This window comes from Vulpes lagopus, chromosome 2 (genome assembly GCF_018345385.1).
Source record: "Vulpes lagopus strain Blue_001 chromosome 2, ASM1834538v1, whole genome shotgun sequence".
NCBI classification, from domain to species: domain Eukaryota; kingdom Metazoa; phylum Chordata; class Mammalia; order Carnivora; family Canidae; genus Vulpes; species Vulpes lagopus.
In genome coordinates, this window is record NC_054825.1 from 161,377,605 (window position 1) to 161,403,321 (window position 25,717).

General features: G+C 44.1%; 2 protein-coding genes across 2 annotated transcripts in view; one reads left to right on the forward strand and one right to left on the reverse strand.

The window, feature by feature from the left end:
- On the reverse strand, positions 1-24,524 carry LOC121484438 (zinc finger protein 347-like). The gene is made up of 4 exons (XM_041743713.1): positions 24,086-24,524; positions 11,829-11,901; positions 10,179-10,305; positions 1-6,370 (listed from the first exon to the last, which is right to left on the reverse strand). Exons 1-4 carry the CDS (start codon positions 24,433-24,435, stop codon positions 4,857-4,859), a joined length of 2,064 nt encoding a protein of 687 aa, XP_041599647.1. The 5' UTR covers positions 24,436-24,524; the 3' UTR covers positions 1-4,856.
- Positions 23,952-25,717, forward strand: part of LOC121484453 (zinc finger protein 677-like) — a 22,736-nt gene continuing 20,970 nt past the window's right edge. The window contains exons 1-2 of the mRNA XM_041743751.1: positions 23,952-24,234; positions 24,349-24,616. The gene's annotated coding sequence lies outside the window, so the exon portion shown is untranslated. The remainder of the gene's footprint in view (positions 24,235-24,348; positions 24,617-25,717) is intronic.

Here is a 25,717-nt window from a genome sequence, read left to right on the forward strand (position 1 = left end):
CCCTGCTCAGCAGGGAGCCTACCTCCCCCCTTCTCTCTCTCTCTGCTTGTGTGTGCTCTTTGTTAAATAAAATAAAATCTTTTAGAATGTTCAGAGAAACATAAATAACTTGAAAAATTTGAAATATTCAACACCTTACAAGAAACGTTCCCACTTCTTTGGAAGTATTGCCAGTTCTCATTTACAGATTTTTTCAGTACAGAAGAAAACATGAAAGTTTTGTAGCATTGCTAGTATATCCCTCATATTTAGACATAAAAAAGAAAGCAGTTTGACTTCAGTTTTGATGCAAAATGAATCATTATATTATACAATATGACTAAGCAGGTTTTTCTCCAGTAATGCCTATATTTTAATAGACTGTGGTGTAATACACTCTACTGTGATGTGATTAGAACATATCTCTATTATGCTAACATTTTCAGGAAAGCACTTTAAATATTTCAACACTCCATCATATTTAAAATAAAAATGTATGCTCAGTACATAGGATGAGGAAGAAAGTTAATCTGATCTATAGATTAACTGCAACGAACATAGGGCCTTCTGTTAATGGCCAAATGTTATAAGTATTTCTGTTAAGGTCAGGAATAAAGAATTGAGAAATGATCCCTTAAATCACTCCTTCTACCTCAAGAATATACTGGAATGTGTAGCTATTTAGAGTTAGTAGGTCAGAAGTACAGGAAGCCCAGGATTTGGGATTGGCATCTGAAGTGGAGACAGTGTTGTGAGACCAAGTCCTTAATCTCTGGGATCTGTGCTAATTCCAAGCAGTTGGTTTCAGAATTGAATTATATGACACCCACCTGATGTCAGGAGAGCTGGAGAATTGGTGTAGAGAAAACCCCACACATTTGGTCTCAGTAGTGTTGTGGGTGAAACAGCTCACCCTACTGTTGATGATTAAAAATTATCTTAAGTGTGTTGGTAGCTAAATATAAATGGAGAGGCACCTGGCTGGCTCTGTTGGTAGAGCATACAACTTCATCTCAGGGTCATGAGTTCAAGCCCACATTGGGCATAGAAATTACTTTAGAAAAACAAACGAGCATGAAGAGAGGGGGTAGAGAGAAATGGCACCAAGGGAATTTTCTGATGGTTTGTTCATTCGCATTCATGACTTCTATTTTTGACATGTGGAGCAACCCATGGACTTCCTAGGAATAGAAGACTTGGTGCTACAAGGAACTCTTAGAACATAGGTTATAACAACAAAAACTCTACAAATTCACTTACCAAATTTTAAGTTCTTTGTACTCCTTTTTTTGCATCTAGGTGCCTGGCAATTGATGGGCAGGAGCAACCCCCCACCAACCCCATTCTAAGCAGTTCTGAGAAAGGACAACTAAGGATGAGGCAAACGGGAGGGGTGAGAGAGCCCAATTCCTTAAGGCTATTTTAGAGGGAAACTGGACTGATAATTCTCTAGTAGGTCCTACAAGACCCCAGCTAGACAGAGGAGAAATAATCTCACATATTTACAGCGAACCGATGTGCAAAACTGGTGCCAAAACACACACCAGGGAAAAGATAGTCTCTTTGATAAATGGTGCAGGAGGAATTGGATTCGTTATCCACATGCAGAAGTTGAAAATGGACCTTTATTTCACCATACATAAAATCAACTAGAAAAAGTATCAAAAATGTAAAGTGCAAGACCTGAAAACTGTAAAACTCCTAGAAAAAAATGGGAAAAATTTCTTGACATTGGCCTGTGGAATAATTCTTGAATTTGACACCAAAAACACAGGGAGAAACAAGCTAAAATGGATGGGTGTGACCACATTGAACTATGAAGTTTCTGCACAGGGGTGCATGGGTAGCTCATTCAGTTTAGTGTCTGCTTTGGCTCAGGTTATGATTTCAGGGTCCTAGGATGGAGCCCTGTGTTGAGCACGGAGTTGGACATCCTACTTAGCAGGGAGTCTGCTTCTCCCTTTCACCACTTGTGGTTTCTCTCTGGTATGTTCTCTCCCTCTCTCAAATAAGTAAAAAAATAAAATAAAAAAATATTAAAAGTCTCTGCACAGCAGAAGAATCCATCAAGAACGAAAAGGCAGGGCTGCTCAAGTGGCTTAGTGGTTTACCACTGTCTTCAGCCCCGGGTGTGATCCTGGAGACCCGGGATCAAGTCCCATGTCGGGCTCCCTACATGGAGCCTGCTTCTCCCTCTGCCTGTGTCTCTGCCTCTCTCTCTGTGTCTCATGAGTAAACAAAATCTTAAAAAAAAAAAAATGAAAAGGCAATCTCTAGGAGAAAATATTTGCACACTATATATCTAGGGTGTTAATATTCAAACTATACAAGGAACTCAACCTATAGAGGGAAACTTCCTCCACTCAATAAAGAACAGCTATAAAACCTTATTATACAGTGAACATCAGGCTTAATGGTGAAAGACTGAATAATTCCTCCACAGAGATTGGGGATAAGGTGTCAATGTCCTGTTATCACTGCTAGTCAATATAAGCTAAAGCCAATTAAATTAAGGACAGAAAAGTGGAGACCAGAAAGGAAGGTGTAATAGCGTACCCATCCATGGAAGGTTATGTAGTTGCAGTAGGATGAATGCACCCCACCCCCCAACACACACAAAAGATAGGTATATCATCTCTGTAAACGGTGAAGATTACATTCTTTGTCAAAAGGGAGTTTGCAAATGTGCCCTAGTTAAGGATCTTGAGGTGGGAGATGATCCTGGATTATCTGATAGACATGATATAATCAGGATGTGACAAAGATGCCAGTTGGAATTGGAGACTTAGAGAAGTTGTTGGTCTGACAGAACCAGGATGGACAGATATCAAGATACTACCTTGGCAGAAGTAGGCCATGAGGCAAAGCATATAAGCAGTTTCCAGAACTTGGAAAGTGCAAGAAAACATATTCTTTGCTGGAAGATCAAGAAGTTTAACAGTGCTGTGGATCCATTTTAGAGGTCTTTTTTTTTTTTTTTTTTTCCATTTTAGAGGTCTTAAATTGAATAGTGTAAGAGAATTTTATTGTTTTAATCCATTTAGTTTGTGGTAATTTCTTACAGCCACATTAGGAAACTAATGAAACAGTATACATAGAAAAGCCCAAAGAACCTATAAATATATAGCGACATTAGTCAATTCTTTTAGTTTATTTTTTTTAGTGATCTCTACACCCAATGCGGTACTTGAACTCAGGACCCAGAGATCAAGCATTGCATGCTCTTCCAACTGAGCTAGCCAGGTGCCCTGTGAAATGAGTAAATTCTGAGGACACAAGACCAACATTAAAAAAATTCTACCTTGGGGTGCCGGGGTGGCTCAGTTGCTTAAGTGTCTGACTCTTGATTTTGGCTTAGGTCATGATCTCACGACTAAGCATGACATGGGGTGAGACTAAGCCCCATTTCAGGATCTATGCTCAGTGCAGTCTGCTTGAGATCGTCTTTCTTCCCTTCCCTACGCACCTCTCTCCATGCATGCTCTCTTTAAATAAATAAACAAATAAATAAAATCTTTTAAAATTCTTATTGCCTCACAGTAGCAATTAACACATGGAAACAAATCAAAAACACAATGTGTGTGATTGCTCAAAAAGGGAAAAGTACAAACATAGGTTAATTAAAAAAAACACCGGCAGGATCTTGATGCTAAAAATCTATAAAAGATCACACAAATAGAGATATACCACAGTCATTGGAAGATAAAACATAGAAATGATGTCAAATGATTGCAAATTGACACACAGGTTTAATGCAATTTCTATCAAGATATAGACAGAAACAAGATTATTCTAAAATTTATAAGGAAAGGCAAAGGAACTACAATAGCGAAAACATCTGAAAAAGAATAAGGTTGCTGGAATCATTCAATATTTCTAATATAGTGAAGTCAAGACTACATTGTATTTGTGGGGTAAGAAACATATGGCTCAATGTAAAAGAATAGAGAACCCAGAAATGGCCCCACACAAGTACTTCCAACTGAGCTTTGTCAAAGGTACCAAGGAAATTAAGAGAAGAGAGAATTAAAAAAAAAAAAAATGTGGGACCAGTTGATTTCCCATACCAGAGGGGGGAAAAAAAAAGAATCTCTGCAAAAACTTCACACCTGTACAAATATTAGCTCAGAAATGATCACAGCTTTACATGTAAAATGTAAAACAATACTTTAAACTAGAAAAGTCTTAGAAAAGATACCATGGAATAATATCTTCGGGATCTATATATCTTTGCTATATCTTTATGTATCTTTCTTCCCATCAGGCGTTTTAATCCATTTTAGCTTTATTCTGTGGTATGCTGTATTAAAAAAAAAAATCTGCAGTATGTACTATCTCAGGTTAAATTGAGAGAACTTGAGACTTAGTCATTTTGTTCCTCAAAAGAATTCTCTGATGTGGATTCTGTTGTGAAACTCATGGAAGAAATATAAAAATATTCATTACATTTCTAAGACTTCTTCCTATTATGAATTATTTGTTCTATTATGAATTGGTGAATCCCCAGGATATACTGTTGCTTTAAAGGCCTTTATATGTCCAGTAAATTTGTAGGTTTTCCTCTAGTATAAATATTTGCACGATATCAAAGGCATGAATATTTGACAAAAAGCCTTCATATTCATTACATTGTAAGGTTACTCTCCAGTATGAGTCCTGTAATGTTCTGCAGTTTTGATTCATGGGTAAAAGCCTTAGCATGCACATTACATTAATGTGGTTTCATCAAAGATGTATATTCCGATGTCTAATGAGTTGTGAGCCTATGTAAATTCTTTGCCACATGTTACATTTATGATTTCTCTTCAGTGTGGACTCTCTAATGTCAATTCATGCTTGAAATTATAATAAAGGCTTTGTCACATTCACTACATTTGTTACTCCGCAGTATGAATTCTCAGATGACTTGCAAGGCTTGAATTTTGAGTGAAGACTTTCCCACATACATTACATTTATATGGTTTCTCTCCAGTATGAATCATCTGATGTCTAGTGAGGTTTGAGCGTTGAATAAATGATCTGCCACACTGATTACATTTGTATGGTTTCTCTCCAGTATGAATTCTCCGATGACTAGGAAGGCTTGAACTCTGACTGAAGACCTTGCCACATTCATTACATTTGTAAGGTTTCTCTCTAGTGTGGATTACCTGATGATAAGTAAGGCTTGAATACATACTAAAGGCTCTGCCACACTCATTACACTGGTAAGGTTTCTCTCCAGAATGAATCCTGCGATGACGTGCAAGGTGTGAATCGTAACTAAAGACCTTCCCACATTCATCACACTTGTAATGTTTCTCTCCTGTGTGGATTATCTGATGTCTAGTGAGATGTGAGCTCTGATTAAAGGCTTTGCCACACTCATTACATTTGTAAGGTTTCACACCAGTATGGATTACCTGGTGGTTAGTGAGTTGTGAGCTATACGTAAAGGCTTTGCCACACTCATTACATTTGTACGGTTTCTCTCCAGTATGAATTCTTCGGTGACTTGCAAGGCCTGAACTCTGACTGAAGACCTTGCAACATTCATTACATTTGTAAGGTTTCTCTCCAGTATGGATTACTTGATGGTTAGTAAGACCTGAACACTCACTAAAGGCTTTGCCACACTCATTGCAGTGGTAAGGTTTCTCTCCAGTATGAATTTTGTGATGACGTACAAGGTGTGAATTGCGACTGAAGACCTTGCCACATTCAATGCATTTGTAAGGTTTCTCTCCAGTGTGGATTCTTCGATGACATGCAAGGTGTGAGTTGTGACTGAAGACTTTCCCACATACATCACATTTATATGGTTTCTCTCCTGTATGGATCATCTGAAGTCTACTGAGGTGTAAATTGGGATTAACTGCTTTGTCACACTCGTCATGTTCATAAGGTTTTTCCTTAATGTGTGCTTTCTGGTCTGGTGTGAGTAATGCAGAATGCAAGAAATCATTCCCACGTTCATTAGAAATGTTGGTTTGGACACTAGGAATAATTCTTGGACGTAGTGAAATGGAAGAACCATTGCTGACAGACTTCTCAACTTGGTGACATTCATATATTTTCCCTTCAGTTTGAAGTACCTGCACTCCAGTCAGATGTGACTGGAAGCTTAGTCCAAACCTGTTTTCCATTGGCTTATTTCCTTCATCTCTTCTACCACATTGAACTCTTCCACCAGTGAGATTTTTGTTAAGGGTCACAAGCACTGCTTTGTAATTTCTATCACCATCTCTCCACTGACACTCAAAGTCATGAATATTTTTCTGGATTGCTCTGAAGATATAATCTTCCGTGTCACAGCTTTTATGTCTTTCCAATATAACTGCCTGCAATACTTCCCCTATGTTACTGTTGTCTTGTGGTGGTAATTCCTTGATCATACATTTGGGAGTGATAGCTACAAGATATAAAGAACCACAGGTTTCCCATTAATTACAGAAAAATTCCATACTGAAAAACACATTATACCAAAAATATTACATATTTTAATCAGTTATGAAATGGAATTGTGTTCTTCAATTTTTAGGAACACAAAAGAAATAGGATCCTTTAACATTAAAGGGTGATTACATGTAATTCAAATTAATTTTAGAGAAGCCTACTTTCAATAATCAATGGCCAAAAAAAAAAAAAGAATCAGTGTGCCAACTTATGCCAGCCCTGAAAGAAGGGGTATTTTTGGGCAGCCCTGGTGGCTCAGTGGGTTTAGCGCCACCTCCAGCCCAGGGCGTGATCCCAGAGACCCCGGATCGAGTCCCACATCAGGCTCCCTGCATGGAGCTGCTTCTCCCTCTGCCTGTGTCTCTGCCTCTCTCTCTCTCTGTGTCTCTATAAATAAAAAAAAAAAAAAGGGGGGGGGTATTTTTCTATCACATACCACTTCACAGAAAATATATGGCTATTTCATATTTGAAGAGATAAAAAACTATATATATTTACTGCATATTTATTGTGTACTCATGCTAAAGCATAGCATGACATACTCTAATGGTAAATAATCCCAAACTTATCTAATGAGTAATCTAGTAAATGGTTATTTGGAATTGGAGAACTGTAGCAGCACTGGGGAAGTGAGGAAGAATTTAATCCAAAAATGTTAGAAAAATATTTTTCTGAATACTGGTTATAAAACTATATTCAGGGGATCCCTGGGTGGCGCAGCGGTTTGGCGCCTGCCTTTGGCCCAGGGCGCGATCCTGGAGACCCGGGATCGAATCCCACGTCGGGCTCCCAGTGCATGGAGCCTGCTTCTCCCTCTGCCTGTGTCTCTGCCTGTCTCTCTCTCTCTCTGTGTGACGAACATAAATAAAAAAATAAAAAAATAAAAAATAAATAAAACTCTATTCACTTGGAATGGCCATTTTTTAACATTAACAAGTGGTGCTGCATTATACATTCAGAAAAATCGTCCACAAATCATGAAAATATTCTAGTAACCTGTACTGAAACCAGGACAGAAATAATAAGTAACCACAATTATACAAAATTATAGTTTGTGTAATTCTTAACAAATCTCTTCTAAGAAAAAAAGGCTTCTATTCTAGACCAGCACATAGTATTAGAACTGGAATTTGTATTAAGACTACTCACTTTTGAAGTACCAAGTCAAACACTTAACATTATAAAGAAGAGTAACTAGGGAAAGAGTCAGAAATCACAAGTATGATTTTTTTTTTAAGTGATCTTATTCTCAACGTGGGCCTTGAACCCATGACTCAAAGGCTCCACCGACTGAGCAAACCAGGCGCCCCATAAACTATAATTATGATTTTATGCCTGCAGTTATGTAACAGCAAAGCAATAGAGCAATTCCCTATCTATGCAGTGTTCTTTAATTTTCTAGTTCATTGGACACAAACTATATGTAATAAAGAGCTTGTGCATGAAAAACTTATTAACTAAGGTCAGATCAAACACTGGACAAAACTACAGAATAAAAACATACAAAATATAATGCAGGCTGCATGCTCTGAAAGCCTGTGTCCACCCCAATACGATGGTGTTGGAGGTGAGGTCTTTGCTGGTAACCAGGTCATGAGGGTGGAGTACTGTGAATGGGATTAGGGCTGTTATCAGAAGAGAGGGGGGTATTTGCTATCTCTCATTCTTTCCATCATGCAAAGACACAGCAAGACAGTGTTCTAAACCAGAAAGAGAATGCTCATCAGGAATTGAACTGACTAGCACTAATCCTGCCAGTCTCCAGGATTATGAGATATAAATTTCTACCAGTTCAGCCATCTGGTTTATGGTATTTGTTATGGCAGGCTGAGCCAAGACATAGGCAAAAGACCAACTGCTTAAAATCGTGACAGAAGGTTGCTGTATCTTACTAAACAAAGGAATTTCTGAGACTTTACTATAAAACATGGAATATTCTAAACCTTCTAACTGGCTGGTGGCTCAGCCAGTTAGGTGTCTGTCTTCGGCTCAGGTCATGATCCCCCGGGTCCTAGGATCGAGCCCCATGTTGCTATCAGGCTTCCTGCAGGGAGTCTACTTCTCCTTCTCCCTTTTCCCCTCCTTTCATTAGTGTGCTGTTTGTCTCTCTCTTAAATAAATAAAATCTTTAAAAAAAAAAAAAAAAGCCTTGAGGGAAATTGTTGCTATTTTTTTTTTTTTTTAAAGCAGGCTCCATGCCCCGTGTGGAGCCCAATGCAGGGCTTGAACTCATGACTCTGAGATCAAGGCATGAGCCAAAATCAAGAGTTGGATCCTTAACTGACTGAAACACCCAGGTACCCCCAAATTATCACTATTTTTAAAATAGGGACAGTAGGCACACGGGGTTTCTGTTTCTAACCTCTATTTATAGAGAAAGTAAGTTAGAGAAACAGGATTGACCTGGGCCTGCAGGTTCAGACAATGTGTTCTTATGCAGGACTGCCTGTAAGTCACAGTAAAGATCATGAGCTCAGAAATAAATACTTCATGGAGACACCAGAGCTGTGTTATGTTGCTAAGAGTGTCACTCAGCCATCCTAAGTACCCTGTCACTCTCTGCATATATGGATTTCCGTACCATCCTGAGACAGTGATATGATGGATAAACAGGGATCTTTCCTTATACAGTGAGAGTAGTGTGGCTGGTGAAGGGTCCTTTGGGAATCAGGGTGTTCAAGAGTACAAAATCAATATGCTAGTAAGCAATAGTGTCGTCCATCCAGATTGAGGAACCATGTAAAGAAAGACCACATGGAAGGAAAGTCAAGAGTGGATGGCAGGAAGTAATGAGCAGATGAGAGAAGCAACTGTATGTGCCAATCTAAGGAAGATAAATGTACCAGGGCAGTTAGAATTCTGACCTTAGAAATAAAGGAGGAACTGACATGGCAAATACCATCAGGCTGTCCCAATCTTAACTGAACGAATTATAGTATAGCTGTGGAGCAAAAAATGGAAGATATTTAGCAGGAAGGGAGCATGATGACAAGGAAAGGAGTCACGTTTAGAAACAAGGTAGGATGCATGGCTGCTGAGGGTGAGGCAGAGGGGAAATGCTAATAAAAGGGGACAAAATTTCAGCAATGTGGTGAATAAGGTCTGAGAAGCTAGTGTACAACTAGTGACTAGAGTTGATAATATAATTGAAATTTGCTTGCTAGTGTATAACTAGTGACTAGAGTTGATAATATAATTGAAATTTGCTAAGAGAATAGAACTTAAGTGTTGTCACCAAAAAAAAAAAAAAAAAAGACGAAAGAAAAAGAAAACAAGTGAGGTAATGTGTGTTGACCTGATTATGGAAATCCTTGCACAATATATGTGTATTTCAAATCATCATGGTGTACACTTTATATTACAATTTTCTTCATCAATTATACCTCAGTAAAGCTGAAAAATAATTTCAAAAATTCATCCAGCCACTGAATATCCTCTGAATACTTAAAGAACAGTTTATACGAATGTTTTGATGTCCTCTGAGAACTAGTGAATCAATAGCACTGGGGGTAGAAAAAAATGGAACTGGATATTTTAAGTTTTTCATAAGGTTTTATGCATACTTAAGCTCTGGCACCTGCCTGATTAAGTGCGCAGATCATCTGAAGAAAGTGTAAATGTAAAGTCCAGATGCCCCATTCATTTCTGCATCAACAAGGCTTCAATCTCAATCAAGCAGGGCAGGGGCTCCCATGAGGCAAACAAAGGAAAATGCAAAGATACCCAAGGGCAGATCCCCACTGCTGAAGGGACATTATCCTCACCCAGAGAGACCAGGTTCCTATAATTCTCCAACATCACGTCCCTGTACAAGGCCCTCTGAGCAGAGTCCAGGCACTCCCACTCCTCCTCAGAGAATTCTATGGCCACGTCCCTGAAGGTCAACCATCCCTGAAATGAGAACACATTTCACCAAGGAGCTATGGAGAGAGTTCTTATCTTCACATAAATGAAAAGAGAGATGTATAAGGATCAATTCATATGAAGTGGGTGTTCTCACAGATCCACATAAGGTATTCCTTTTTTTTTTTTCCAAGATTTTATTTATTTATTCCTGAGACATACAGAAAGAGAGGCAGAGACCTAGGCAGAGAGAGAGAAGCAGGCTCCATGCAGGGAGCTTGATGTGGGACTCGATCCCAGGATTCTAAGATCATGCCCTGGACTGAATGAAGGCAGGCGCTCAACCGCTGAGCCACCCAGGCGTCCCAACACATAAGGTAGTCCCGAGCAAGTTATGTGACCCTTATTTTGCTCTATTATACTTTTCCATAAGAGGTTAGGAAGGTCTCTCAATATGGCTTTTTTCATTTTTGTGGACAATATAAAAAATATAAAAATACAAAATCAGGGGTGCCTGGCTGGCTCAGTCAGAGAAGCATGTGACTCTTGATTTTGGGGTTGAATTTGAACCCCACATTGGGTGTAGAAATTACTAAAAAAAATAAACTTTTAAAAAATAGAAAACCAATACATGATTATAAGAAGTGTTACTTATCATGTTGTACATAATGAATGATATCAATAAATGAATGAGCTATAGCATGAGTGGTATCTTCAGAGATGACAAGGTCCACATGGCTTTAGAGGCCAGAATCTAGAAACTGTGATAATGATAGCAACAGTAATGAATAAGAGTCCTGAATACTTCCCATGTGGTAGGCATTATGCTAAATGCTTTACACGAACTAAGTGCTAAGCATTATGTTAAATGCTTCACAGGAACTAATTGTAACAGCATCAATTGTTAAAGACAGATCTGTTCCCATTTTCCTGAGGAGACCCTGGAAACCCACCCAAGGTCAAATGTTAAGAAGTGGCAGAACAAGCAACTGAACCTAGATGTTTAGGCTCTGGAATGAACCTAAACAATTAAACATCTGTAACAGACAGCATCAAAAGTAAACTGACAGAGGGCTCCCTGAGACAATTTGAAACAAGTTTAAGGCTAACAACATAGAGGTCATTATATATGCATACATGTGCACATAAAAGTCACTCTTCTTATACTATTTAATTCGTGTAAGTGTAGAAAAAAATGTATAGCCATGGAAAATTCGTAAGAAAACTCTTCAACAATAATTTACTTATGAAGTAATAATAATGTCTTTTTAAAAACTATGGGCTTGCACATCCATGCATTCACGCACACACATATATACATACTTAAATGTACTGAAATAAGAGGATTCGTCTCTCCATGACAGAAAAGGGCCTCCTCACAGGCTCTACATCACTGGGGCACCATGAGATGGAATCTATGTGGAGAGGAGAGGGACTGAGGGAAGGCCTGGGGAGTGTGGACACAAACAGCTCAGGTGGACACATCAGAGTCAGAGAAGATGAGTGAGTCCAAGAAGAGAAGGGCACAGTAGGAGGGAGAGATGGAAAAACAACCAACAATATGACTTTACCTGACAAACAGCCATGCCTGACTCCTCCCTTCCTCCTTCTTCCTCAGACAAGATCAGTCTTGAGAATTCAGTCCTGAGGGTCAAGAATATGCAGCTGAATGCTTAGAATCAATCTCTGTCCTTCCTGTACCACAACCTCACACAGGAAGACCTCCCCCTGGGGAGACAACAGTCCCTGCTGCTACTGCCACAGGAGGAGACTCAGGGACCATGAACCCCTCCAGATACCAACACAAGTGTTCCCAGCCCATTCTTCACAACTGGCCCCTGCCCTGGGAAGTACCCCCCTCACTGCAGCAGTGGGGACCTGGGCTGGACCCACACTCCCCTCCAGGTCACAGACCCATCCTGACCACACCCCAACAGAGCAGGGGCCCCTCCCCTCTCCCTGGATCGGGAGCTGCTGTCAGCCTCAGAAACAGAGGACCCAGGGCTTTGCTGCTCAATGCTGGAGACCCATCAGGAGCACCTGGGTCACTTTACTAGAACTGAGGCTGGGCCCTATCCCCCCCACACCCCTGACCAATGGAAGGGGAATCTCTGGGAGAGGGCACAAGAATGGTATCTGCAAAACGACTCAGCCATCCAGGGTGCAGCTGGGTGGAGCACACAGGCCAGCCCAGAAGACACTTCCCACCTCTGGCTCTGGTCTCCCTGGGAGCCTGCTGTCACCAGGGCCCAGACCTGGAAGGGGAAGGGGCAGAGGAAACAGGGAATCAAGGGGTATCAGAGAAGATAGTATCAGATCAAGGACTCAAGGGAGGATGCTGTTTGCCACCTGCATCTGAGGAGCCAGACAGTCCCAGGCAGAGGGATAGGCCCTGGGAGGGCCCTGAGGCAGGAGCAAGCCTGGCCAGCATGGCTGCAGCAGGGTGAGGGGAAGAGGCCAGCATGGCTGCAGCAGGGTGAGGAGGGGACCAGCAAGAGAGGAGGTCAGAGAGGCAGCTGGGGTAGCAGATGGGGAAGGGCGTGGTCTTCCAACATTTGCCTCTCACATCTTGAAAGAAGTTTAGAAAACATGTATTCCTCCTCTCACTTTAAGCAAACATCAAACTTTTTTCATCTTATACATTAAAACATTTACAAATAATATAGTACCTTATACTAGAATCATGCCAAAATGTGCATCTAGGCCTCAGGAAGTACAGGGTCACCTTCACCTAGATGTGGGGGGCACAGGAGGAGAGTGACTGGGGGAGCTTGAGTCAGTTCTGCACAAATAAGATGGACATGCCCCAGGTGTTCCAGCAGAGATGTAGAGGCAGCTGGACATGGGATGGAGTTCAGGGCAGAAGTCTGGAGGAGAGGGGAAACTGGGACATATGCAGGTGATGTTGAGAGCCAGGAGATGAGGTGATGAGGAAAGGCAGGGGGTAGACAGAGAAGAGGTACAAGGATTAAGCTGTGGGGTGCCCCACACTCAGATACCAGGCAGTTCAGCAGACACCAGCAGGGAAGGTGACAGGTGATCAGGAAAACCAAAAGGTAGGTAGAGTAGTCAAGGTTAGTGGGATGTCCTCAAACCAAGGAAAAGCGTGTCAAGGAAGAGAGAGTGGTCTCATGTGCCACCTGCTTCTGACAGAAAAAACAGGATGAAGCCAGGAGATTCAATCCTGGGCTGAGAAATGGGGTCCCTGGTGATTCTGAAAGAGAAAGTCTCAGGGGCATAGTGATTGTTGAAGGCTTGACCAGATGGGGTTCCTGTGACAAGTGGAGACAAGATATGAAGACAGTAAAAGCCAACTTTTAGTGGCTTGCATTCTGGAAGGGAGCAGAAGGTGGGGAGGGAATGGGCTAAATTAAATGGATGACGGGGATCTAGGAGGGCACTTGTGAGGGGCACTGGGTGTTGTATGTAAGAGATGAGTCACTAAATTCTACTCCTGAAACTAATACTCTACTGTAGGTGGAGTTAACCTAACACTGTAGGTTAACTAACTAGAATTTAAATAAAAACTTGAAACATTAAAAAAAAAGGAAAGGGATTACGGAAAAGAGTTTGAACTAGCAGTGAAATTAGTTAACAGAATGTTTTGTTTTAGAGATGCAAGAAGACAGTGAGTACAAAGCTTTGAGGGGGGTGCATGCACATGTGAAAGATGGGCAAAATCTCCCTCTGTGTATATGGACTGAGATGATTCCTGAGATGTACAAATTGAAGATGCAGTGGAGGAAGGATGCCATATGGTCCTGAGATGTTGAGTGGGGCTGGCCACTGGGGAACAATCTCAGGCCCACAGTGATGTTGGTACATCCTCTGGCGTGGCCGCCTTATGGGGGACTGAAATATGCATGGGTCTTGTTTGTCCTTGGAACAGTCTTCATCATGAGGGTTGGGGGAGCTGACCAGGAGCAGAGGGGAGAGTGGGAAGCCGTGAGTCCAGGGCACCAGGCCGGCTCAGTCAGGAGAACATGTGACTCTTGGTCTCAGGGTTGTAAATTCAAGCTGCATGTTGGGCATAAAGCTTACATGAAAAAAAAGAAAAGAAAAGAAAAGAAAAGAAAAAAGAAAAGAAAAGAAAAGAAAAGAAAAGAAAAGAAAAGAAAAGAAAAAAGAAAAGGAAAGGAAAGAAAAAAGAAAAGAAGAAAAGAAAAGAGAAAAAAGAAAAGAAAAGAAAGAAAAGAAAAAAGGAAAGGAAGGGAAAGGGAAGGAAAGAAAAAAGGAAGAAAAGGAAAAAAAGAAAGAAAAGAAAGACAGACATCCAGCCAGCCAAGAGTCCTTCATTCAGACCACTCTCCTCCCTCTCAACAGATGTCTACAAGGATGCACATACCCCAACAAGACCTCGACATCTTCCAAAAACACTGCAAATTCTCATTTAGATTTCCCAAAACAGATTTGAATCATTCTTAACTTGCAATGCAGAATAATCCAAAAGAGCAAAGTCATCCCCTGAAGGTTCTCTGAGACCTTTTCTCCAAATCCTCTGCATTGGACTATGATTCTTGCAAAAAATCAATGAATAATTCTTGCAAAGACCCCACAGAGGTCACTATGTGGAGTGGATGCTGGGTGGCACCTCCTGGGTCCACGCACTCAGGACCAAGGTGCCATCTGCTGTGGCCAGCCCTCCCTCTGAACGCAGCATAGAGTAATGTGTCTCTGTCTAAGCCCACTCCCATCATGCTCCCTTGGGTGCCATGTTGAGTCTCCCAGTTAAATCCAGCAGGCAAATCTCAGTCTCAGCTTCTGTGTCCCAGGGAACCTGAGCTGTGACAACGGCACCCTGAATGGACCCATGCAGCCCCCCCAAATACCTTTAAGCCCTCTTCTGGGTGCTCCCGCTAGAACTGAGACACCACTCCCAAAGTTTCACACATCCTTCAATCCTACAACCGAGCCTGGGACATGTGCACACACCATTCACTGGGCCATCTGGAGGCCCACTTGCTCCCACATGGCTCCTGCAGACCCTCTAGGCCACTTCCATCTTGCCCCATCTTCTCCTCTTCCTGCACACGAGTGAACTGGGCTAAGGCACAGGGACCACTGGACACAGGCTCTGCAGCAGTAATGGACACAAGTGCACACTGAGGGCCACTGGGGACAACATGGGAGTCCAATGAGGATGTCAGAGAAAGAAGCCCATAGATCTCCTAACAGAGGCCACCAGGTCTCCTCTTCTCCCCACTCACAGCAAATTACAAGAATCTCTAGTTCTTCAGCCTATTTTGTGCCCTCTTAGGCTCCTGACCTTGTCCTCACCTTTCCTGAAGGGAAATTAGGATCCTCGACCCTGAGCAGATCAACTGCTAGAAGGCAAAGCCCTCATCCAAGATGCAGCTGCTCCCTGTGATGTGCTCAGCAAGGACGACCCAGGAACTGGCAGAGGGCAGTGATACCACAGGTAAAATATTGGGGACCCCTGGTCCACAGGACTTTCCAGGCTTCAGTACATCCTTTTGCTTTTATGTTGAGTAAAATAAGCAGCCACAGGAGGTTTAGATCAATGTGTTAAATTTCCCAGAACAAATATGGGCACTGTCCTCATCACCTGCCCTAGCTCCTTGGTCTTCCTGAGGACTACTCAGCCCAATCCACAGCCCTAGCATCTAAACACAACCCCAAGAGAAGGTGAGGCAGCCAACTTGTGTGCCCTCCAGTGGAAGGAAAACAGGAAAGACTTCAGTCAAAGGAGGAGAGCTTTTCTCATATTGGGTGATTGACCTGGAGACAATTCAACCTGCAGAACATGGCAGCTGGCCAGGGAAGGGCACTGCAGAGGACGGGTGGGAGAGGCTAGACACACATTGCTGAGCCTAAACCTACATGAGGAGAAAGGGCCAGAGCCAAGATGATTTAGAGACAGAAGGGAAGGGCAGGGATGAGGTCCTGTGACAGAAAAGGCTGGTATTTGGGAACAGAGAGAAGGTGAATGTGACTGGGGCAGAGTGAGCTGTGTGCACTGTGAAGTTCCCAGGATGAGGCTGGAAATCCTGATCATACAGGGCTGTGTAGCGATGGTGAGGAATCTGCATTTTGTCCTGATGATAAGAGGAGGCCTGTAGAGGGTTCAGTGCCAGCAAGTGACATTGTCTGCCTACAGATTTACTCCTGCTGCAGAGATAGACACATGATGATGGCCTAGGACTCGGAGGCTATGTCTCTGCCTCCATACTAATGTTTTATGTTTCACTTTTGGAGGACTGGGACCCATTTAAAATTCTTTTTTTTTTTTTTTTAAAGACTTATTTACTCATTTGAGAGAGAGAGAGAGAGAGAGAACAGGCATGCATGTACACAGGGGAGAGAATCTCAAGCAGACTCCACATCGAGTTGGGAACCCACTGTGGGGCTCCATCTCACAATCCTGAGATCATAACCTGACCCCAAATCAAGAATTAGATGCTTAACTGAGCTCCCCAGGCACACACTGCCCCCTATTTAAAATTCTAATGACAACTGGGCACTCCATCCAAGAACTGCCACACAAAGATATGCATTGAATTTGCTAATCAATTAAGTGTTGCTCAAAATCCGTTTCTGTGTAGTCCATCATCTCCATGTTGGGGTGGGCTCATGGAGGCCTACAAGGGAGTCATTTCATTAAGTTATCCTGAGAAGGTTGGCGCTGGGTAAGCAGAACTTGATGTAACTGAATTCTCATATGGTGGCCTGATGGGGCCAGTGGGCAGGGTTTGCCTGCATCACTTTTAAAAATTCTAGGACCATCTTTCACATGTCTCAACAAAGGAGACACCTATTTCTTTTCTCTTCTTCTTCTTTTTTTTTTAAAAAAAGACTATTTATTTATTCATGAGAGACAGAGAGAGAGGCAAAGACATAGGCAGAGAGAGAAGCAGGCTGCCTGCTGGGAGCCTGATGCAGGACTCAATCCCAGGACCCTGGGATCATGACCTGAGCCAAAGGCACCCAGGTGCCCCACTTTTCTGTTCTTTAAGTAATCTCTAAACCCAACATGGGGCTCAAACTCATGATCCTGAGGTCAAGAGTTGCATGCTCTACCAATTGAGCCAGCCAGGCTTCCCTAGGGAACTTATTTCAAGATATGATCACAGTGATCTCAGGCAATAAATTTCTCTTTTCCAGAACATCACAGTAAAATATTTACAAAATACAGAATTTTGGACACCTAGGAATCACTGCTATAAACATTGCAGGAGGGTCACCTACAGAAACAAGATAGTCACAAATCTCCTCATCTGATGGGTATTTTAGCTGCCATTTCCAAATAAATCAGCCCATTCTTCAAGATTTGCAAAGAGTGGACAAGAGGAACTTGAGAGGAATATCAACCTGGTCCACTCATGGCCCACTGTTTCAATAGATCAACACAAAATGTAAGAAAATTGAGTATCAGAGTAACAGACTAAACCAGGTTCCACCTAGATATAAGAAGACTGACATATTTACCAAGGACACATTGGAAAAAATCTATAATTACTTACCAGATACCATAAAATGTTCTCAATATACACGACAAAGAGAGGAGAGCTGGCAGATCTCAGCCTGAACTAGACAAAATTAACTTAAAAAGCAGAAAGTTAAAAAAAAATTTTTTAAAAAGAAATATGAGATCAAAATTTTTTAAAATGGCAAGGTCATATTTAGAAAATGCCATCGACTGTTTATAGGATGGCTCCAAAGCTTACTTCAGAAGTAAATAATTTTTTATAGAAAAGTATAACTTAAATAACCAAGATTTATTTCAAGCTTCAAAAAGAAAAGTGATGTAAATATAAATAAGGGAGAGTAAAGTACAGCACAGCTATTACAAAAAAGCAACACTTTAATGTTCCTTAAAGACACAGTGTAGGGGCGCCTTGGTGGCTCAGTCAGTTAAGTCTGCCTTCAGTTCAGGTCATGATCTCAGGGTCCTGGGATTGAGACCCACACTGGACTCCCTGCTCAGTGGGGAGTCTGCTTCTCCCTTTGCCTCTGCTGCTCCCCCTGCTTGTGCTCTCTCTCTCAAATAAATAAATAAAATCTTTAAAAAAAGAAAAAGGCACCGTGTAGTGACAGTCATTTCTTGCCCCACTTTTCTGCTCTGAGCCCAGGCAAAGGGAGGAAGGTGACCCAAGTCTCTGCCCTCTTCACTGAACAAGGATTGCAAATAGAAGTTATCTTCTGATATAATTATCAAATGCATAAGCCTTTTGTGCTCTTTCTCTGCTAATCTCCCTTTGTCCCCACTGTCAGGCACCCCCAGCTTGGTTGGCTTCTTCCCTCTGTTCCTGTAGCCCATTGCTTCCTCCTTTCCTCCAGCTCCACACTCTCTGTCTGCCATAACTCCTTTTTTAAGATCACATATTTTATTTATTTATTAGAGACAGAGAGAAAGTGAGAGTGAGCAAGCACAAGCAAGGGAAGCGGCAGGCAGAGGAAGAGGGAGAAGCAGACTCCCCTGAGAGCAGGGAGCCCGATGTGGGGCTTGATCCATGACCTGAGGGGAAGGCAGATGGCCAACTGACTAAGCCACTCAGGTGCCCCAAGATGTATTTATTTTAGAGAGAGAGACAGACAGGGCGCAGGGTGGTGGTGGTGGGGTGCCGAGGGAGAGGGAGAATCCTGAAAAGCCTCCCTTCTGAGCATGGAGCCGGACTTGAGGCTCCATCCAAAGTCCTTAAGATCATGACCTGAGAAGGTACCAAGAGTTTGATGCTTGACAACTCCGCCACACAGGCGCCCCTGCCAAGACTCCAACTCTTTTAACCTCTCCCCTCACTGCCTGTGAAGGGCCTCCCCCTTTGTTACCCATGCTCCTGTACATCAAGGGCTCTTCTCCACATTTTGCTCTTCATCATCTCCTTGGAAATTTCCTTCTTACTCTAAATTTCTCCATCTTCTCTTCTCCCACTGCTGCTATTCCCAATGTCATCTGTTTGTGGTTCTCCCTCATTCTTCTTTGTTCATTTTTCTATAATTCTCTCAGCAGGTCTTGTGAAAGTAAATAAGGAAACCTCATTTAAAATGAAGCAGGGAGGGGCACCTGGGTGGCTCAGTGGTTGAGCGTCTAACTTCCACCCAGGTCGCCCAGGTCGTGATCCCAGGGTCCTGGGATGGAGTCCTGCATCGGGCTCCCTACAGGGAGCCTGCTTCTCCCTCTGCCTGTGTCTCTGCCTCTCTCTGTGTCTCTCATGAATAAATAAATAAAATCTTTAAAAATAAATAAATAAATAAAATAGAGTAGGGAAGCCCTGGAGTGGGAGCCAAGTACCACGCCCTGCAGCTTGCTTTACCAACATGAAGAAGAATTATTTTAACAAAGGAGGGCATTATTATTTTTGTTTTTTTACAGATTTTCTTCTTCTGCTTGTACGAAAAAGAAGATCCCATCCTGCTCAGCAACAAACGCACTAACCACCACTTGCAGCCACTGAAAAACCGCCACCAACTCTTGCTCTTCTCCAATTAAAGCAATCCTCCCCAATTTCCATCTAAAAATAAAAGGCTGACCTTCCTTTTCTCTCCCCACTCGCCTACGATGGTTCACCACTCCATGTACGTCCCGAACTGCAATTCCTCTGCTTCTTCCAGAATAAACTCATCTTGCTAGTAAAGTGACTGACTTTTGTTTTTTTACGGTGGACAGCTCCTCTCCTTCTCCGGGTTCCTCCCACCCAGGAGTGGGATGTAATACGATGCCCGCCTCCCACGAGAGCATGTTATCCACGGCGGGGTGCACGGTCTGTATCAAGACAGGCCCTTGTTAGTCACCTCGTCAACACAAGGTGGGCAGAGGCGGGGACCGACGCGGGGAGGCTGAGGAGGACGCGGGGTGAGGGAAGCGCGTGCGTCCCGGGAAGGGCTGGGCTCTCCAGAACCTCCCGGCCCAGCTGAGGGCCCGCTGCTCCGGAGGACCGGCCGGCGCTGCCCTCTAGGGGCCGAGCAGGGCGCGGACCACCTCGCGGATTTCAAACCCTAAGAGAAGCACCGCCCCCCGCCCCCGGTCTCCCAGGGAGATGTCTGAATTTTCTTGGGCTGGAGGAGGTGGTGCAGGGATTTTACCTGCCCTCCGCACCCCGGAGATGCAGAAGCGGGACTGCGAGGCGCAGGTTTAAACAAGAAAAACGAGACTCACTCTCCACAGACGGGCCTCCGCTCCACGAAACCCGCTTCCGAGACTGTAGAGCACTGCGCACGCGCAGAGGGAAGAGGCAGGCCCCGGGCGGGGCACGGAACGAAAAGAGGCGTGCGCGGGGACCGCGGGTGGGGGAGGCGGGGCCTCAGTGGCGGGTGGTAACCATAGAGATGAGGCGTCGGGGGGAAATGACGCTAGGCTGGGGCGGGGCTGGCGTGGGGGCGGGGCCTGGGACTCTGCCAGGTGTTTAGGGTTTAGGCAAATTTGAGTCCTGTTCTGGGAAATAGCGTTGATTCCTTTCTTTTCTTTTCTTTTCTTTTTTTTCTTTTCTTTTCTTTTCTTTTCTTTTCTTTTCTTTTCTTTTCTTTTCTTTTCTTTTCTTTTCTTTTCTTTTCTTTTCTTTTCTTTCTTTCTCTCTCTTTTCTTTCTCTTTCTTTCTTTTCTTTCTTTTTCTTTCTTTTCTTCCTTCCCTTTCCTTTCCTTTCCTTCTAATAGCGTTGATTTCTATTTTAAGTTAATGTTTTAAGGTGTTTTTTTTTAAAGATTTTATTTATTTGTTCATGAGAAACACACAGAGAGGCAGAGACATAGTCAGAGGGAGAAGCAGGCTCCCTCAGGGAGCCCCATGCAGGACTCAATCCCAGGACCTGGGATCACAACCTGAGTCAAAGGCCTTCAACTACTGAGCCACCCAGGAGCCCCTCTTTTTGCTCTTTTTAAATTAATCATGGGGAAAAAAATCTGAAGACAAGTCATGAGTTTTATAGTCCGGATTGGGCAATACAAATAGTATTTAAAAATCAGGGTCACTGGGAGGAGGCAGGACCTCAGCTGATCACCTCTTTGGGACTAGGTTTCTCCAGGGAATTTAGGGTCTTTGGGCACCAAGATGGGCCACAGAGATGCCAGGTGACACTTGGCATCCACACCTGGGATTCAGAAGGGGACCTCAGTGTGGCTCCTCCCCTTGTAGGACCAGAGTCTGCCCTCAGAAGTCATTCACCGCTGTGCCTGCACTGCTATAAGTTCTTGACCAAGTTAAGCGCCTGTGCTCAAAAGAGTGTTTACCGTCCTTGCACCCCTTACCCAGGATCCAAACATGCAGCAACAAATTGGTCCCTCTACTGATTTGGAGCTCTCAACACTCAACCAGAATCCAATATGGCCCTAAGTGCACATGAAGAAGCTGCAGTACTCAGCCCTGCCTGGACAGGAATATGTAGCACAAGCCAGTCCTACCACCATCCCGTGCTGTCCCCTTACTTGATTTCCCTTACTCTGCCTCTTTCTGCCTCTTCCTTCCTGTCCAAACCCTCCAGCATGCACAAACACCCAGGGAAGTGGACAGCCCCTCAGGGCCTGAGTACAGCATCCTCCACAATCCATGTGTCTCTAAACTGCACAGAGGCTGGCACTTGCTGCCCACAACTACCCCATGGTATCAAAAAGTAAGAAACCCTTACTAGCTAGTGGGTGCTAGCGAAAACTGCTCCTCTCAAAATTTCCTAGATTTCTATGTCACACCTCTGGCCTTACACAAGCGTTCACACAGAGCTCAGTTGCCTCCAGAATCTGCACCCTGGAAGGCAGTCTCTTCTGCCAAGCTGGGGTATCCAGGGTCTAACAGAATGGTCAGAACAGATATTCTCTCAGATAACCTCTTAGGTATGGAATTTGCCTCTTGCACTCCTCCCGTTCACTCCCATCCTGAGGTCCTACCTCCTGAGAACTGCTTAGAGAACTTAGTTCAAGGCAACTCCTCTGGCTGCCCATCCAGGACTGGCACTCAGATTTTCTGGACACACAGATGCACATAAAAGGGAGCAAAAGTCCTAGATTTGATAAGTGAAAATTTGCTCTTTTGGTTTTAACCTATGCATAGGAAATTCCTCGAAGCACAGTGTCTCCAACTATTGGGGGCCCACTGGTTGCTCCACATGTTAACAAAATACATGAACACAAATGAACAAACCATCATTAAACCCCTCAGGACCACTAATCTCACCACTCCTTTACTTTCTTTTCTTCTGTGTATATTGAGGTACAGTCATATGAAGACCATTTTAATGATCAGTCATAGGGAAAGGAAACAGAAGAGACAAGGAGAATCTCTACCCCCAGAAAGGCAAAGCCCAGCACCTAAATCCTCCAGAGGAAAATTGATATATAAAACCCAATTCCTAAGGTATTACAAGAATTAACTCACATAATTTATGTGAGGTTCCCAGCACGGTTCTTGACACGTAGTGCACACATTCTTGTGAGCATGTCGCGGATGTTAAAAAAACAATATTGCTTTAGTGAATGAATGCATGTTGTTTCTGTAAGGAAAAATATAAACTAAAAATGAGAGACAGAAAGCAGGTCTCTCTTGAAAGAAGTGGGAAGGGCTTTCTCTTCCTCCTGTTTCCTAGAGCATTTCCCTTAGAAAACTTGTAAGTTCTTTGTCTTCCTGTTTGAAATGTAAGTCTTTGAAAAGCTAAATAAGGCTCTTGCCAACTTTGTAACTCAGGAATGTTTGCTCTCGAGGATCTGTGAGTCATCCCTTTGAAATGTAAAAATCAGGGGATCCCTGGGTCGCTCAGCGGTTTAGCGCCTGCCTTTGGCCCAGGGGCGCCATCCTGGAGTCTCGGGATCGAGTCCCCACGTCGGGCTCGCGGCATGGAACCTGCTTCTCCCTTCTCCGGTGTCTCTGCCTCTCTCTCTCTCTCTCTGTCTATCATAAATAAATAAATCTTAAAAAAAAAAAAGAAATGTAAACATCAAAGGAGAGAGGGAGGATAGGTGCCTAACTCAGCAGATGCCTTGCTCCAAGTTGCAAAACTCCCTCCTTTCATAAAGATACGAGAAGTTTGTTTTCCTTCTGGTTAAAGCCAATTAGCTAACACAAATGGCCACCCTGATTACCTGATGATGTTAGGATGAACTGTGTGTGACAAATGGTGCTGTTATGTCTTCTTGAGCACTAGTTATGATCTATCTTGGGAACATGTATGTAATAGGCTGTATCTCCTTGTCTTTTGTGACAGGGTGAGATTCATCTTTGCAATCTCTCAAGATTGCCTGTGATGCACATCTCGTTCTGGTTTAATGCTTATTCACTAATGAAAATGTTCTCTTTCTCTACTGCCTTTGTGGAGAGGATTGCTGGGATGGGAGACGATTTTGTTTTTAATTATATTCCAACACTGCCTGCTGGCAAAGAGCGCTTTGACTTAAACCGTTTTCAATTTAACAGGAAAACATCTTGGCTCTCACAACTGTCTCACAACTCTGGTCTTTCACTTTAAGTTGTTTGAAATATTAATTTAAAATAGCCAGGAGACTGTTCGGTCCGTGAGACACCAAAGAAATTAAAAGAAATTCAAAAGCGTAAAGTACGGTATTATTGGGCTGAAAGGGCGGGAAACGTCCGGAGGCTGCGCGGAGGCCCAGACCCCGCCCCTAAGCTTGGCCACGTCCCTTCAGCTGCGCACTTTTTGCCAAGTCCAGGCCACCGTCCGCGGCCTGTCCCCGCCAGCCCCCGCCACCCCCCCACCCTGCCCCACCACAAGCTGCGCACGCGCACTCTCCTGCAGAGACCCGGAAGCGGAGCGAAGGGCACCATCAGGTAAGTGGTGTCAGATTTTCTGGTTCATCAGTGGTCTCTGCGGGACGCTCCCCCCGCCCCCGGCTCCGACCCGCAGCACCCGGGATTCCGGGGTCGCCACGTACTTTAAAATGCCTTCGCCCGCTGGTCCCGGCAGCACCGTCAGACACTCCAGGCCTGGGAGCTCCACTGCGGATCCAGGGGTCCAAGTCTGTTTCGAGTTAAAATCGCTGAGGCGCGTTCCCGCCCCCCAGCCTTTCCGCCTTCCGTCCAGGTAGACAGCGCCTGCCGGGTCTCTTTCCTGCTGAAAACCCTTCCCGGACTCCCGCACCTCCGGCCCTTCCCCTCTCCGCCACGCCGTGTAAAGTCTTTCCTCGCTGGCCCCCAGGGCGGACGCGATCGTGCAGACCTCGACCCCACATCTCCATGGCCTTGGGGTTCTGCAGGCGCACCTCTCTCCTGACGCCGCCTCCATCTGCACCAACTCCGGAGCCCGCCCTCCGCCTTAGCACTGCACTTTGTACTACTCCCCGCCTTAGGAGTGCCTTCCGCACAGACTGCATGCCGCTGGCCGGGCGTGTCACGGGGTGTGTGCCTACCTGAAGCCCTCCTGGAAAGTGTTCTTCCCGGGCAAAGGACGTCTGCGGTCCGCACCTGTGAGTGTGAGGGTGCGGGCGAAGCAGAGAGTCTGAGGGAGAATAAGAAAGACTACGTGTGAGAGGAAGGAAGGAAGAAAGAGAGGGTGGATGTGGAGAGACCGTAAGAGTGGAGCGAGCCAGAGAAAAGTAGAAGTAGAAAAAAAAATAGAGGAATCTAGATTAAAATATATCTCCAGGGCGGTGGAGGATAGCACACTGGACGAGAGCGGCCTTAACTGGTGATAGGAGTGGGGCAGCAAGGAGCAGACTCGTCTTCTGAGACCATGGGGGAGGAATAGAAGAATTGGGACCTTGGTAGACAGGTGATGCGGGACGGCAGGAGGGGCGAAGGGTGACGGAGGTCGCAGAGGGACTAACAGAGCGGGGAGGGCGTCCCCTGGCTGTAATCCCTTCATTGGCTTCCTGTTGCCCTCAGGAAAAAATCCAGACTCCATTGTAAGGCTGAGGGCTCCGCTGGGAGCTCCGGAGGTGGGGTGACTTTCTGGAGTTGGTCCAATTTGAGGGAAGGAGCAGGCTTTTCTTTCCGGCACTGACCAGACATCGGACACTGGCTGCCCAGCCGGCTGCTGTGATGAAGAGGCCGCTGCTCCATGTAGCTGAGACCAGCCCTGGGGCAGTTTGTGCCTGAATCCCCAGGGGGTGGATTCAGGACACGCCCTCTGGTGTTTACAAGGTTGACTTCGTTGGGGTTTCTTAGGACCCATAAGGGGTTGAAGAGAAAATGTCACCACTTGGGGGGCAATCTGTAGTGGTTTTGGTGGAGGATCTCATTATTAAGGGCAAAACATTACTGAAGGTATGGTGTTTTGTGGGATACAAACGACATACTGGGACGTTGCATTAGACAATACTTGAGTCTTAGAGTATGTAGATCATGACAGACGTTACTCTTATGTTATGACATTGTGGAGGTGCCTGACTTTTGGGTACAGACTCCAAAATAGGAACATATCAGATCCTGGGTTGGTGGGTGTCTTTTTGCCAAAACCAAAGATTGATGTAAGGAACAGTGTGGGATTCTTCAACAGTGTATAGATGATTCAGAGGTTCTGTCCTGTAGTAGTGTGGGGTGTCCATTGGGAATGCAGAACAAACACC